The 16,376-nt window shown below is 44.5% G+C and overlaps 1 protein-coding gene and 1 long non-coding RNA gene across 3 annotated transcripts; both read left to right on the forward strand.

Moving 5' to 3' along the window:
• The first annotated feature begins 457 nt into the window (after nt 1-457).
• On the forward strand, nt 458-4,702 carry LOC122226820. 2 transcript variants are annotated; one of them, XR_006205783.1, is made up of 3 exons: nt 458-518; nt 1,741-1,828; nt 4,475-4,702. It is a non-coding gene; the product is annotated as an uncharacterized LOC122226820 (long non-coding RNA). The 2 variants fall into 2 exon arrangements; XR_006205782.1 differs by having other exon boundaries at nt 467-716.
• Nucleotides 4,703-13,248: 8,546 nt separating this feature from the next.
• Nucleotides 13,249-14,187, forward strand: LOC122226816 (olfactory receptor 2G3-like). Its single transcript, XM_042950612.1, has one exon. The coding sequence runs from the start codon at nt 13,249-13,251 to the stop codon at nt 14,185-14,187; it is 939 nt and encodes a 312-aa protein (XP_042806546.1).
• Nucleotides 14,188-16,376: the final 2,189 nt, after the last annotated feature.

The raw sequence follows: 16,376 nt of genomic DNA on the forward strand, positions 1-16,376 counted from the left end.
GCACACTCAAGTGGTGGGGATTACACAAAGGTGTGACTGCCAGGAGGTAGGCATCACTAGGGGCTACCTTAGAAAGCTGCCTACCTGAGAGGTACCTGAATGAAGATCAGACAGGAAATGGCAGTTGGTAATCTTGCATAATTTTTCCCACAGGTTGGAACCATTGAAGGTTCTTGAGCAGGGGAGGAACCAAGTCAGAGCTGAAGGTTAGCTGAAGATGACTTTAGGAGCTATGTGAACACTTACTGCCTACAGAGCCTGTGTGATATTGTGATTTACAATAAGGAATATATACACAGTCTTATGGTTCCTGCCGCAGAGCTCCTAAGAACCTTGGAATTTCCTAAGTGATGAGAGCCATAAAGGTGTCTTTGTTGTGTCATTGAGGTGATTTTTGAACAACCAGTGGAACCAACCATGCGATTAGAGAACTTTCAGTCTCATCCTCAACCTCCTGGGAGAAGAGAGGAGCTGGAGCTCAAGCACCAACAGCCAGTGATTTAATCAATCACAACTAGGTAATGAAGCCACCATAAAAACCCAAAAGGTTGGGTTCAGAGAGCTTCTGGGTTGGTGAACACCTGGATGTGCTGGGAGGGCAGTGCACCTGGAGAAGGCATAGATGCCCCATGCCCCTTCCCACATACCTTGCTCTGTGCATCTCTTCCATCTGGCTACTCCTAAGTTACATCCTTTTACAACAAACTGGCAATACAGTAAGTAAATGTTCCTCTGAGTTCTATAAGCCATTAGCAAATTAATTGAACCCAAGGAAGGGTCAGATGCACAGGTGACACCTTGGGCTTCTGATTGGTGTCTGAAGTAAGAGAGTGGGAAAAGTCTTGTAGGACTGAGCCCTTAACCTGTGGGATCTGACTCTATCTCCAGGCAGATTATGTGAGAATTAAGGTGGCTTGTAGGCACCAGGTAGTATGGGAAAGCTGCTTGGCCACATGGAGAAAAACCCACGTTGGAATTTGGTATCAGCGTTATCACCCTGCCAGTTGAGGAAGGAGGTGGGTCACACACCTACAGTCTCTGAGTGCTTGGGGTGGCCAGTCAGGAAGAGGGCATTCCAGGCTGGGCCAGGGAAATGCTGGGAAAGAAACAGCCTCCAGGGGTGTGAGGAGGTCTCTGGGGTGGGAGCTTCCCTGTGGGGCAGGCAAAGGCCTCCAGCCTTGAGGGTCTCTCAAAGGGAGCTGAAGTCAGATTTAGCTGGTTGTGGACACCACCAAATCCTGAGCTTTCCTCAAAAGAGCAAGAGGACTCTGTGGCCTGGTCAGTGCTGCAGTGGACTCCCTGTGGGAGTCAGGCTCAGGAGAGCAGGGAATAGGAGAGAGACCCTGTCACCGAGGAGGAAGCACCCGGCCCTCGGTGTGGCTACAGGAGAGAGGGGACTTCATCCAGGGAGTACAGGGCACAGTGAGGCTCCAGGGCTCCCAGCCCTGGCTTCCCACACCCTACAGCACCCAAGAGGCAGCCGAATATGAGCTGAGTGTCCCAGCCTGAGGAGCCCTCCTGTCCCAGAAGCCAGACTCTTGGGCTCAGCTCTCAGTGGCCTCTCCCTCGTGGAGATCTCAACTAAATCATACCTATGTAATGAAGCCAAACCCCAGTCTGGCTCCTGGGGGCATATTGGGCCAAGTTCCAAATGCGATGCCAGTCCCCTGGGCCATCTGTGAGCAACTGGCCTTCTCATGCCCAGAAAGGATAGAATCTGAAGTTTCTTTTGCCCTCCAGGCAGGACTGATCTCCTCCTCACCCTTTGGCCAAAGACATCAAAAGAGGAGGCTCCAAGGTCTTTGCTGCTGCCTCAAAATTGCAGGATGTAAGTTCTTTCTGTCACCCGTCTTTAGCACTTATTGCTACAGTTCTAGCCCCTTCTCTCTTGCTCTTCTCTCCACCAAGAAGAAAAAAAGCTTCTCACAAGTGATTTGAAATGCCAGAACATACTCTCAAAGGGCTGAGGTCTGAGAGCCACTGAGCAGTTTAGGACCTCCATGGGCACCGTCCTTTATAAGACACATGAGGAAATGTACCCATGTCCCACATTAAACATAATTAATGTAGGGGCGCCTGGGTGGCTCAGTCAGTTGAGTGTCCGACTTTGGCTCAGGTCATGATCTCACAGCTCGTGGGTTTGAGCCCCGTGTCGAGCTCTGTGCTGACAGCTCGGAGACTGGAGCCTGCTTCGGATTCTGTGTCTCCCTCTCTCTCTGCCCCTAACCCACTCACATCCTGTCTCTGTCTCTCCCAAAAATAAATAAACATTAAGAAAAAAATTTTTAAAAGACATTATTAATGTATCACTTACTATGTAACTATGTAAAAGTTGAATGTGTTCACACTAACTTGACAAAATGTTATATTAAAAGTCATTTAAATATTTACTAATTTTTATTTTGTGAGATCTCTGTTTTTCAGCAAATATTCTTTGCTTTAGGGTCTCTGACACATCTGTAGATTATGAAAGCCCAAAGACTCTAGACACTTTGTCTGCAGTACCAAATGGATGACACAGCCCTGGGGATGCCACTTGGCAGGGGGAGAGGACAATTTCTTGGCCTCCATCACCTTAGACCTCCCAGGGTGCCTTATTTTTTTTTCCCCCTGGGAAAGGAGGGATAGCTGAGAAAAGACCTGCCCTCAGGGCACTGTCTGAGCCCTCCACACACCCTCCCCAGCATCTGCAATGCCACCCCTGGCTGGGCTTCATCTCTCCTAGCCAGACCTGGGCCTCCAGAAGGCACGGCCTGAGGTCCCTGGGGGGTGACACCCTTTAGTGGGAGCCTGGACTAGAGGCTTAGAGACTGTCCTGACTAGGGCCCCATGGACACATGCCATTCAGGAGTGGCCCCTGAGTCTGAGGGAGTCCTGCCCACAACCCCCTTCCCCACGGGATTATAAGCTTAGGACAGCATGCCCCCAACTATCCTGGGGAAAAGCGAGGCTACTGGTGCCTCGCCCAGCCTTGCATCGAGGTCGGGTAGGAGCCCAGCCTGATCTGCAGTCCTGCTCACCAGCTGCCTGTCTCTTTCCCCACGTCTGTGTGAGTGTGTGCATGACTGTCTGTCTGCCTGTCTTTCTCTGGCCTGCGATCTTCTGTCTCTGCCTCTCTTTCTCTGTCTTGCTTTCCATCCCTTTCTGCCCATCTCTTTCTGCCTCTGTTTCTGCTTGCTGCTCTGTTTCTCTGCCTCCAAGTGTCTGTCTCTCTGCCCCTCCTCCTGCAGCTCTGGCTCGGCTGTGCTGACTGATCTTCAGCACTCTGCCCCTCTTGCCCTGTTGGCTCTGTGTATCGCTCCCTGGACCACAGCATGAGTCTGCGGCAAGGCCTCTCTCTACCCATCCCTTGTCCTCCTCTTCTCTGCCTCTGCTGTCTCCGTGATTCACATGGATCTCCCCCCTGGGTTTCCCTGGGTCTCCCCTTGAACCTGACCCTTGGCCCAATCGCTCCTTCACCTTCCTGCCATCTCAGCCTCCACTCCTCTGTCACTGTCTGGTCTGCACTCGCCCACCTTCTTGCTCTCCACCTCCAGCTCCTTATCTCTCCTCTCTCCACACCCCTGTCCTACGGTCTCTGTCCCTCTCCTCCCGTTTGGTCTCCACCAGCTCTCTGAGGTGCAGTGGCCCTGGGCAGCCCTCCTGCAGTTCCCACCCCACCTTCCCAGCACTGCAGACCATCACCTGTCTCTCCTTGGCTCCCACCTCTTTCCCTTCTGTGTCTTCTCATTCCATCCCTCTGATCCTCTCCCCATGGGTCTCCACTGCTCCACAGCTCTTTCCTTCAGTCCTTTCTCCTCTTCCTTCACAAAGAGAATGACCATTCTTTCACTTTCTTCCTCCTTCAGTGCTGGTCTTTTCTCTCTCCTGCCAGTGCCCCTCACATTCTGGTTCTCTGTGCCTCTCTGCCTCCTTATCACTTGTATGCGAGTCTCTTTTTCCCTCCCAGGGCCTCTCTATCTTTTCCCATTATTTTTTCTGCGTTTGTTGCTTTCTGGGTCAAGTTTCCTGTTTCTCGGGTCACGCTTAGCATCTGCAGGTCAGCATTGACACTGGGGGAGGGTGTACGTGTGTGTGACAGGGGAAAGGGCTGGAGAAAGGAAAAGGGAGGAGAAACCATATATCTTCAGAACCTGACAGAATTAAATATTACTGTAATCAAACTCCATTTTTACGGATAAGAAATAATTACTGGCTCTGAGTCATGGCAGTAAATAGCAACAGTGAAAACCTAAAACTCTCGGGCCTTTCATCTCCTAGCTGTGCTGCAGAAGAGTAGATATGAGAGGAGGAGATAAATATAAGGGTCCGAGTGAAGAAGCAAACAATTTTCCTCTAATTTCTATTACATCCTAACAAGGGGCCAAGGCTGGCACCCCCAGCCCCAAGCCACAGACAACCTGGGGATTAGAGGCTCACCCCTTACCAGGACCTTGCAATCAGACAACCCATTCCTGTTCTCTCACTGGTACAGGTCATCATCAAACCTGGCTGTGGGAGAGTCAGAACCTGAGGCTCAGAGAGGCCAAACAACTGACCCTGAGACACACAGCAAACCAGCCAAGGAAAGTGAGAGAAGAAATCAGTCTCTAGGCTGCACTCTGGACAAAGACAAATTCATCAAAGGCCAAGGATTCCTGGGGGCAGAGGCCCACCACCCACATTTTCTCTGCTTCCTCTGTCCTCAGTCTGCAGGCACAAGTCGGAGGTAAGACCCGGGCAGCCTCTCATCACTATGGCCCTTGTTTAAGGACCTCCATATCTCAGGAGCTGAGAGAAAACGTAGTTTGCAGCATCAGGTTCCCCATGTCCCTAAGTCCCATTCCTGGCCCATGGCTCATCTCTGAGAGCAACACTTGGCAGTGCAAGAGCCTGGACTAGGGCTCAAGCCATGTGGGTGCTCATACTTGAGACACTCTTGCTGTGTGACCCTGGGCCAGTCACTTCCCCTCTCTGGGCTTTGGTAAAACAAGAAGATTGTACTAGTGGTTATAAAATTGAGTTTCAAGTCTGTAACTAGTAAGAGGAGCCACCAGCAGTCACGTGTGTCTGGGTAAGGAGGGTGTGAATGGAGTAGGTTCTGAGCTCCTGCAGAAGTCTGTCTTTGACAAAGCCTGAAAATGCATAGCTCGGGAACTGTAAGACTCCATGACCTGCTCCCCAACACCTCAGTGGTCCAACATCCATTTTCAATTCTGTTGTCAGGGAACGGCCCATCTAGAGGACGGTGTCCCCTCAGTCACACATGCCTCCCCTGCTGTCTCAGCTTCGAGTATCTTCCATGGAGGACATTTAAGTGTTGTCTAGCCTAGACACCGAGGAGGCATGGAATTGTGGGGCCCTGGCACCCCCTGCTCTATCTCTCCAGCCCCACTCTCTGGCCCCAGTCGCCTCCAAATCCAGGCATAAGTAGAAAAGCATCGAGTGTCTGTCCTAGAGGAGCCATTACAGATTATCCACCACCCTCCTTTTATAGATGAGATCATGAGAGCCAGGAGGCTGGGCGACTTCCCAAAGCCATGCAGCCAACTAGTGCTCCAGTGAGCAGGAGGGCTCGGCTCTTATAGGACACAGAGGGACAATGACTGGGGAAGTTGGCTGGGCCCAAATGTGAAGGCCTGTGTGCACGCTAAGAATTCTGGTCTCTTTTATGGTTAATAATGAGCAATGGCCTTCTTGCCTGAGCTGGAGGGTGGACAGGGGGGTCGGGGGAACAGGGTGGGGTGTAGGCTGGGGGTACTGGGCAGCCTTATTCTGGTCTTCTGCCATGCTGAAGACCTACAGCTGGAGGTGAGCCTCTTAGGTGGGAGCCCGTATGTATCTCTGGGCTGGGATCGGGAGTGGCCAGAGCTCAGAGCACCTGCCCCAGGGCAAGTTGGGTTCCTCCTCTCATGAGCTGGAGCATTCTCTGGACTCTCGTGGTGGTTCAGGAAGCAGAGATGTGTCTGCTTTATGTCCCCACCTCCCATGCTGGCTCAGGCAGAGACACCAACACCAATCCCTCAGGTGTTTTTGGCATTCATTTGCCACCTCTTTTGTTCACTGGCATAAACCCAGGACTATCTTCACCCAACCTCCAACCATCTTGCAGAGTTCCCACTGTACAGACGACGCTGCTCAGGTTCAGAGAGGTGAAGTAATTTGCACAGGTTACACAGCAAGAACAGTAAGCTACTCCTGGAGCCCAGGTGTGCCCAACTCCAAATCCAGGGCTCTGCCTTGGCCTCAGATCTAGCCTCACTTCTCCTAGTTTTGCAGTCCCAGAGGTCTAGCGCCCTGAGGAATCTGGAATCTCAGCTCATCTTTCTTTTTCCTGTGTGATCACACTTCCCGCTTCTGTGAGCTGGTCTGGTCTCATCCCACATTGGGATGGGGTTACCATTCTGTCTCCCAATCTGACTTCTCCACTTATGGGGAGTCAACCTGGGTTTTCACCTCCCAAGTCATCTCCTATCCAAAACACGTTTACCCTAACCAAGATGTGTATGTGCATTAAACTGCATAAACTGGGGCACCTGGGTGGCTCAGTTGGTTAAATGGCCGACTTTGGCTCAGGTCATGATCTCGCAGTTGGGGAGTTGGAGCCCCGCTCTGAGCTGTCAGCACAGAGCTGGGAGCCTGCTTTGGAATCTGTGACTCCTTCTTTCTCTGCTCTTCTCCTGCTCATGCTATGTCTCTCTCTGTCTCTCATAGAATAAATAAATGTTAAAAAAATATATAAATAAATAAATAAATAAATAAATAAATAAACTGCATAAGCTAATTCCAGGTGCAGCCCAGTGGAGGAGATGAGCTAGGACAGCAGGAGGGCTCTCTCTTCCATTCCGTCTGGCCCTTCTCTAGTCCCTGCATCTCTCTCCATCTGCCATCTTCCTCTCTGTACCCACCCTTTGATCTAAACTGAAAGAAGAAGCCAAACCCCTAGGTATTCTAACTTCAAAGTATCTTGAATTTTATTCCTTATTTTTTTAATGTTCATTTATTTTGTGAGAGAGAAGGAGGGACAGCGTCAGCAGGGGAGGTGCAGAGAGAGACAGGGACAGAGGATCCAAAGCAGGCTTCATGCTGACAGCAGAGAGCTTGATGTGGGGCTCAAACTCACAAACTGTGAGATCATGACCTGAGCCAAAGTCTGATGCTTAACCGACCGAGCCATCCAGGTGCCCCAAACTTTATTCCTTATTATAAAATGAATTCATGTTCGTTGTGAAGAATTTATAAAGTTCAAAGAACTTTAACAAATAATATCAGCTATAAATCTAAGCACCAGAAATGACCAGTTAACATTTTGGTACATTCCTTTCCAATTTTTTGTGTATGCCTGTAAATCTTTACACTATTAGGATTGGGTCATATAGTTTCACATTCTGTTTCCTTAACTTAACAATCTATTGGAGCATTTCCCTACAACATGGAGTAGTCTCCAAAATATGATTTTAAAGGCTGTACAGTATTCAATCATATCAATATACCATAATTTATTTAGCCCAGTCCCTTATTATAGGACATTTATGTTGTTTCCAGTTTTCCCTGTTAGAAATAATATTGCAGTGAACACCCTTGATGAAATCTCTCCCCACATCCCTGATGTTTTTCCCTATGTGAAATTCTTAAAAGTGAAATTGCATACTGTCACATCATCAGAAAGAAAGGTATCAGAAAATTGCATACTGTCACATCAGCAGAAAGAAAGGTATAGTAATTTATTTCCCATAACAATACATTATGAGGATTCCTGTTTTATTGTAAACTGGCCAGTGCCAGGCATTATCATTTTAAAGTAGTTTTTGCCAATTTTACGGGTTGAAAACGTACTTCATTGAGGTCTTAAGGTGTGATCTTTAACCATTAACAACAGTTAAACTTTTCTGTGGGTTCATTGGCCACTTGATCTCTTCTTTTGTGAATTAATTTTTCACATTTCATTCTCAGTTGCTAGAGTTTTTCTTTATGTTTTAGAAGATATATTCTAATGGCACTTGTTTTCCACATATATCACAAATATCATTAGTGTTTTTAACTTAAAGAAAATTATATCACCAAAAATATTTGTCTTTTCCTTTACCATTTTGTTTTTGTGTTTATGTGAAAGGAAAAAAATACTGGCATTTAGGCAGGGGGAATGTGAGTAGATTGGCATAATATGGACACAGGGAAATTGAAAGAAAGAGAGTCAACTTTCTCTGCACAGTTAAGTGGATCAGTGGTTCTCAAAGTGTGGCCCCACCAGCAGGCAGTGTGAGCATTCCCTGGGAGCTTGTTACAAATGCAAATTTTGGGGCTCCACTCCAGACCTACTGAATTTTGGGGAAACTCTGGGTGTGAAGCACAGCAGTGTGTAACAAGCCTTCCAGATGCTTCTGATACACGAAGCAGGGAGATAGGGAAGTGGGGTTTATGGCTGGCTGCTCAGGTGACAGGAATAAGAAGTCCTAGAAGGGAGATAAGGGGAGATGAGACAAGGTTCCAGGAAGGAACCCAGACCCCCGTATGACATAATGGTTGTCTCGGGACTAGAGGAAGAAAAACTGTTGCATGGAGGGTCTAAGGACTTTATGGAATTAAATATTCAATTTTAAATTGTGCTTCCTTGTAACACATCTTTGTCTTACAACACCTTCAGAACAAATCTGAGGACAACCTTGTGTTGGGGAGGTTTGGGGCATAAAGGTGAAAGAGAATAGGGATGAGCCATGGAAGAGGTCCATCCCAACCCGAGGAAGGCAGGGGGCCAAGGGTTCAGTGAGAGGAGAAATTTTGAGAACAAAGTAACCAGGGATACACAAGGAACCCTCAAAACTACTAAAAAACTAAGAAGGGGAAAGAATCTGGCTTCTCACAGCAGGTGGGATGAGGAGCTTTGTTGCCCTGTGTACTTATAAAAGGAAGAATTATCACCACGAGGCTGAACGACTCCGAACATTCAGGTTATGCTATAAAGGTCTCTCTTTGTCTCATCATATAATAAACATTCACCCATATATTTTCCCCTAGGATGCTTTATAGTTTTTGCTTTTTGCATTTAACGGTTTCATGTAGTTAGAATTTATCTTGGTAGGCGGCATAAAAGAACTTTCTCTATCCAGATCATCAACTGGTTGAGCAACATTTGTTAAATAACTTCCTGCCCTCTGATTTATAATCACCTCTTCATCCCTGGCTGAGGTCCATTTCCAGGCTCTCTGTTCTGTCCCATCCATCTGTGTAGCTGTCTCTGAGCTTACACTACATTTTTGTGGTATGTATACCACACACACACACACACACACACATATACATACATACATAAATATATGGTATTTTGTTTACTCCTTTGGAAGAGGGTCACAAATAAAATCCAGGATAACCAGTTAAATTTGAATGTCAGATTTATTTTTATTTGCTAAATCTGACAACTTGACTCCCTCTTCATTGTCCCTTTTTTCCTTCAGTATTTCCTTGACTATTCCCACCTATTTATTATTTTTTTGTATTTTTTAGTTAATTAATTTTTTAGTTTACATCCAAGTTAGTTAGCATATAGTGCAACAATGATTTCAGGAGTGGATTCCTTAATGCCCCTTACCCATTTAGCCCATCCCCCCTCCCAAAACCCCTCCAGTAACCCTCTGTTCTCTATATTTAAGAGTCTCTTATGTTTTGTCCCCCTTCCTGTTTTTATATTATTTTTATTCCCTTCCTTTATGTTCATCTGTTTTGTCTCTTAAATTCCTCATATGAGTGAAGTCATATGGTATGTGTCTTCCTCTGACTGGCTAATTTCACTTAGCTTAATACCCTCTAGTGCCAGCCACGTAGTTACAAATGGCAAGATTTCATTCTTTTTGATTGCCGAGTAATACTCCATTGTATATATATACCACATCTTCTTTATCCATTCATCCATCGATGGACATTTGGGCTCTTTCCATACTTTGGCTATTGTCGATAGCACTGCTAGAAACATTGGGGTGCAAGTGTTCCTTCGAAACAGCATACCTGTATCCCTTGGATAGGTATCTAGTAGTGCAATTTCTGGGTCATAGGGTAGTTCTATTTTTAGTGTTTTGAGGACCCTCCATACTGTTTTTCAGAGTGGCTTGCACTAGTTTGCGTTCCCACTAGCAATGCAAAAGGGATCTTCTTTCTCTGCATCCTCGCCAACACCTGTTGTTGCCTGAGTTGTTAATGTCAGCCTTTCTGACACCCACCTATTTATTCTTTCATGAGCTTCTGAATCACATTATCAAGTTCTTATAAAATCATTCTATTGGTTTTAATTAGATTTGCATAACATAAATAAATTTGGAGATAAAGGTTTGGTTTTGGTTTTTGTGGTTTGGGGGGAGGTTTGTTTTGTTTTGTTTTGTTTTGTTTTGTTTTGTTTTTGGCCAAGTTTAGTTTTTCTGTGCAGAAATATGGTATATCCCTGAACTTAATCGAAGCTTCCCTTATGTCTTTCAGAAAAGTTCTAAGGAATCTTCTGTTTGTTTTGTCATCATTCATATTGCTCTCATAGGTCCTGAACATTTCTTGTGAGGCTCATCCTTAGGTATTTGTATATTTTTGTTTATTTGCTGCTTTTTTAGATCTTTTTTTCCAATATGTTTCTAACTTTTTTTCTGGTATAAAACATTTCTACGTTTTGGGGTATTTCTTAGTTTTTTAATGATTAAAAAAATACACATACTCATTGTAGAAAAATAGCAAATAGGACAGAAATGGAAAAAGAAAAAGAAAAGGAACTTCATTCATCGCTAGCTGCTCACTCACCACTATGGTAAATCTTAGTCCTCAATGATAAAAAAATCTGACAAGTCTGTGTATAACAAGCCGTCATTTTCTATGCATCTGATATGTGATGTAAAATACATTTTTTAAAAATGTGTGTGCATGCGCATCTCTGTACACATGAGATCTTACTATGCATATAGTTCTTCAAATCTATTTTTCCCTTTTTAAAAAAATTTAATTCAGTTCCCCGGGCCTATGCCAGGACGCAGGGAGGAACCGGGCCTGGGGAGACCCACTGGGCAGCTGGCTGCTGGGCAGGGTCAGTACCTGGGGAGACCCAGCAGGAGAGGTGTCAGGGCCCAGCTGCTGGTGTTGCACAGGCTCCAGGGTCCCCAACTTTTTTCATATTAAGCCAACTCAACCAAACTCTTTAATTAGCTCTAGAACTGTATCAGTTGGTTGTCTTGGATTTCTACAAGAGACAAGTATGATATTTCCAAATCATTATAATTTTCTGATCTTTATAATATTATTTCCTCACCTTAAACTATTTCTTTGGCTACACCTTTCTGAATAATCTTACACACTAGCAGTAATAGTAGCAAACACTTTGCACACCACCAGAACAAGGATCATAAATTCAAATGCATGGCTGGGGCGTGGCAAGCAGGCAGTGTAACTGAGTAAAACTAGTCTATGAAAAATAATAAGGAAGGACAAGGAATATGGTGAACTTGTGGGTTCACACTCCATCCAAAGGGAAACCACATGCTCACCTCCTGCTGGTTGGAGGAACATGGGCCCATTATTGCCAAGTCGAGCTTGTGATGCTAAAAATCTATTTTTTTATGTGTAAGCTCAACTTCTAAAAATATTGACAATTAATTCAACTTTTAAAAACTATACAAGCCAAACAAAATATATCTGTGGGTTATACTTGGCCTTCAGGTGACCATTAAGTGACCTCTATGCTATAGTTTTAGCAGTAAGCATGATGCTGGCTCTTTGTAACAAATATTCTTTATAATATCAAAGGAGTTTTTGGAGATGCCATATTAAATGTCTCTGTGAGAGTTCACAAAACAGAAAGTTGAGAGCAATCTACGAAGCCATAGGAACAAAGGGTGTACAAGTCAGAAATGGATAAGGAGGTGGGCTGGGGTACCCACGTGGGCAGAGTGCATGTGCTTAATAAACCCTTCCCAACAAATTGTAACCACTCTCAACAAATTTCTCTTTCACGAAACTCTGGGTTTTGTGGATTTACTTCTGAACATTTTCTTATAATCACTAGAATTTTTAGTATATTCAGAATAAAATAAAAGTTTTTCTGAATCATAAGACCAAACAGACAATGAATATTGAAAGATGGACCAGCCACAGGGAAAATTTTTAAATCTCAGTATGTTCACCATCTCCAACAAAGCAAAACCAATTTATTGGCACCATATGGACAGTGTGAAGGAAGGCATCTTTGAAGAGTTTCCAATTAAGGAGGTATGATAAATGAAGAGTAATTGTACAATATACACATTGTTAAGATTATATCCTCTTTGCATGATGTGTTGGTGTTATTCTTTTTATTTTAGTAACTCTAAAAATTGTTTATGGAACTATACTCACTTTACTCATGACCTTTCCTTAACTATAAAATATCCCTTATATTTTGGAAGACAATGTTTCAATAAGCATTTGGTAAAAATTTGTTGAATGAATGACATAATTAATGAACACTGGTGAAGTCTTATTCACCAGAAAAGGCTAAATCTTAAATATTAACTCTAATTTTTATTGTGCATAGTATTGGTTTTAATCCCCAATTCTAACCCTAGTCCCAATCCTAATAGTGATTTTAAAAAAAGATAAACCTTAACCCAAATAATGAGTATAATAGTCGTACCTTGATCCTAATCTGAAACCAAGTATTAGCAACCCCTGTAGTTCCAAGAGAAAACAGAAAATAAGGTGAATAGAAAAGCAAGGCTCTGGGGCACCTGCGTGGTTCAGTTGGTTAAGCATCTGACTTCAGCTCAAGTCATGATCTCACAGTTCACGAGCTCAAGTCCCACGTTGGGCTCTGTGCTGACAGCTCAGAGCCTGGAGCCTTCTTCAGATTCTGTGTCTCCCTCTCTCTCTGCTCCCTCCCCTGCTTGCTCTCTCTCTCTCTCTCTCTCTCTCTCTCTTTCTCTCTCTCAAAAATAAATAAACATTAAAAAAAAAAGAAAGAAAGAAAAGCAAGGCTGTGTCAGAAGGAAAAACAGATACCTATAGACCAGAATGGAAACAGCATATAACGCTTCCCTGATTTGGTGTTCACCATTTTCATCCCCATATTCCTCAACTAAATCCTGAACCCAACCCCAATACCACCCAAGCTACTATGGGGACATATCTCACAGTGCTTCCATCTGCCAATCCAAACTGCCCATTAAGAAACATAAATGAAACAATGAGTGTGAAAATTCCTTACACACCCTTGGCATAGACACTCAATAAATTACATATCCTCAAAACTCTTTAAACAGGCAGATCACAATGCAAGAACTCAACCAGTCCTCCGTGACGGAATTCATTCTATTGGGTTTTGCCCCCAACCCTAGGACCAACCCTCTGCTCTTCACCTTCTTTCTCACCTTTTACCTGCTAATCCTCATAAGCAACAGCCTCCTCATCACCCTTATTCACCAGGATTCTCGCCTCCACATACCCATGTACTTTTTCATCAGTGTCCTCTCCACGCTGGACGTGTGCTACACAACCACTACCGTGCCCCAGATGCTTGTGCATATTCTCAGTGAGAAGAGGACCATCTCTTTTGCTAGATGTGTGGCCCAGATGTACATCTTCCTCCTCTTTGGGGTCACTGAGTCCTGGCTTTTCTCTATCATGTCTGTGGACAGGTACGTGGCCATCTGCCATCCTCTCCGGTATAAGATCATCATGAGCCATTGGATGTGCCTCCTCATGGTGGGCATCTGTGCAGCCTATGGTGTGGTGGGTGGCCTGTGCTATACCTTCTTTGCTATGAGTCTGCCCTACTGTGGCCCTAATGAAATTGACCACTACTTCTGTGAGGTCCCTGCTGTCCTAAAGCTGGCCTGTGCAGACACATCCCTCAATGACTTGGTGGACTTCATCACGGGCTTCAATGTCATTGTGGTCCCACTGTCCCTGGTTGTCATCGTCTATGCCAACATCTTTGCCACCATCATGAAGATCCACTCAGCCCAGGGACGGGTCAAGGCCTTCTCCACCTGTGCCTCCCACATCACTGTGGTCACCATGTTCGCCATTCCATGCATCATTATGTACATGAGCCCTGGCTCTGACTCCTTGTCAAACAATGGCAAGAAAATGGCCCTTTTTTATAACATTGCCACAGCCTTCCTCAACCCTGTCATCTACAGTCTGAGGAACAAGGACGTGAAAAAGGCTTTCCTCAAATTGATGGGACAGAGCAGGGCCCCACAGTGAGGCCTTAAAGCTGAAGACCTGGGGAGCCAAACAAAGCAGGACTCACACCCACAACCCCTCAAAGACTCTTCCAGGAGACCTGGGAGGGCTGTACTCCATAAAGCTAACCCTTCACCCTGGCCTAGGGAGAAGGAACTGAGTACTCAGACAACCACAGCATCTGTGGTGACCTGGTTTGGGACAGAGGTGATTGTGAAGGTAGAGCATAGTGGTCAAGAGCCAGGATGACAGACTTGATTTTAGCCATTAGCAGGACATATGAATTTTTGCAAGCCATTTAACTTCTCTAAGGTTTATACCTATCTCTTCCTCACAGGGAGGTTGTAATGATGATGTGAGATTCTATGTGAAAAGTATTTAGTACGAGACTAGCAATAGTCAGCTTTCAACAGATACTAGTTTTAATGTTTAAAATTTATTTCTTAGGGATGAACTGTCAACCTTGAACTAGCCAATGATCTTCTTCTGAACTGTGGAAGTAACTGGAGCCCTAGAGAGTAAAGGGAAAAAGGCAGGGAGTGGGAGTATTAAAAACTCAAAAACTGAGAAGTGGAGAATCTTAGGGTGAGAGACTTGAGAATGAGGAAGTGAGCCCTTATCTTCCATCCACAAATTGTGCACCTTGAACTCATCTTCTACCTTTGTTTTGTAGCCATTCATTCTTATGCTTTTGTATCTTTACACCTCTTGATTTTCCTTTGCCCCTTGTTCTAATAAAGTCCATTTTGGAAAACTACAGCCTGTCTGGGTGATCTCAAGGAAGAGAGACTCTGTCCACTTGAGGATGAGCAAAATTAGGGAGGGAGTGGGTATAACGTTCCCCCCAGATGCAAAAGTTAGGCAGTCCAGGAGAGGTTAAAATCTCCATGGGGAGTTTCTCTTCTGCTCCCTCTTGCTTAGAGAGACCTTCCCTGAAACTCTGCCTATGCCTCATAGAATGTTTACAAACATAAATTGTTTTTTCCCAAATTTCATTAATCTGCAGGGTCATGTTACTGGGCATCACTGTATTTACTGGTTTTGTGTCTGTTTGCTGCCGCAGGAACTCCAGCACCCAACAAAGCAATACATGTTCCATAGGCTAACAGGCAACACCTTCGGGTTGTTCTTTCCTACCCCCTTGCTGATGTACACTGACTATGAAACTCCTTGCAAAAAAAATCAGCTGGACTGGCCGGAAAATTCAACATGAATGCCTATGTCCTCCATGGGTTACCAGGGTCCGTGCCAAAGGTGTAGGTCTCTATGTCCTCAAAAATATTGCCCTATGCCACCACACAGGAGCCAGAGTGTCACATAAATAATGAATCAAAATTAAAAGGCAGATAACAAAACAGGGCATATCATTGCAACATACTTACAGACATGTTGATAATGACATGAACATAGAAAGAGCTCTTACAAATTGGTAAGAAAAATACAAACACCCCAGGAAACTGGCAACAGATCTGAACAGTTCATAAAAAAAGACATTCAAATCATTAATAGATGTGTGGGGAAAATCCTATCACAGTAGGCACCAAAGAAATGCAAATTTAAGTATCAATGAGATATCACTTTTTCACCTTTGAAATGGCGAAGAGTTTTTAAACAATGGAGTCAGAGGTGGCTCCATTGAAACATGGACTCTCGTACATGGCCAGTGTACCCATCTTTTTGCAAGGTGATTTGGCTTTATGTATCAAGAACCTTACATATGTCCATAATTTCCTACCCAATACTTCTATTTTCAGGACATTTTAGGAATAGACATCAAAAGGGCAGGAAAAGTAACATAACCATTTTCATTGTGTTACTTACATAGGAAAAAATTCGAACCAACAGAAAACATCTGTCATTGTGAGAGTGATTTAAATATATTATGGTATAATGGTGTACTCCATAGTCATTGAAAATGTATTTTATAAGAATATTTAATGATATGACTGCTCACAAGATGCTAAGTGAATAAAAGCAAGAAACAGCTGGTGAACAGCATGTTATGATCACACCATTAATAGTTGTAAATACCCTTTCACCCTTGAAGTCAGACATTAAAGCTCAGAATAGGAGAGAGTGCCACTGAGTCATACTTTTGTACACACTTGTGCACGCCCACACACACACACACAGCCACACTCCCCACCTTTTCAAATTAATGAATTAATAAACTGATTAAGGCAGCTTACCTTATCTGTGTTTTCACATTC

Source organism: Panthera leo, chromosome C1 (genome assembly GCF_018350215.1).
Source record: "Panthera leo isolate Ple1 chromosome C1, P.leo_Ple1_pat1.1, whole genome shotgun sequence".
NCBI lineage: Eukaryota > Metazoa > Chordata > Mammalia > Carnivora > Felidae > Panthera > Panthera leo.

Coding starts and splice junctions, on each gene's coding strand:
- LOC122226816 (XM_042950612.1), top strand. CDS start 13,249: ATGCAAGAACTCAACCAGTCCTCCGTGACGGAATTCATTCTATTGGGT.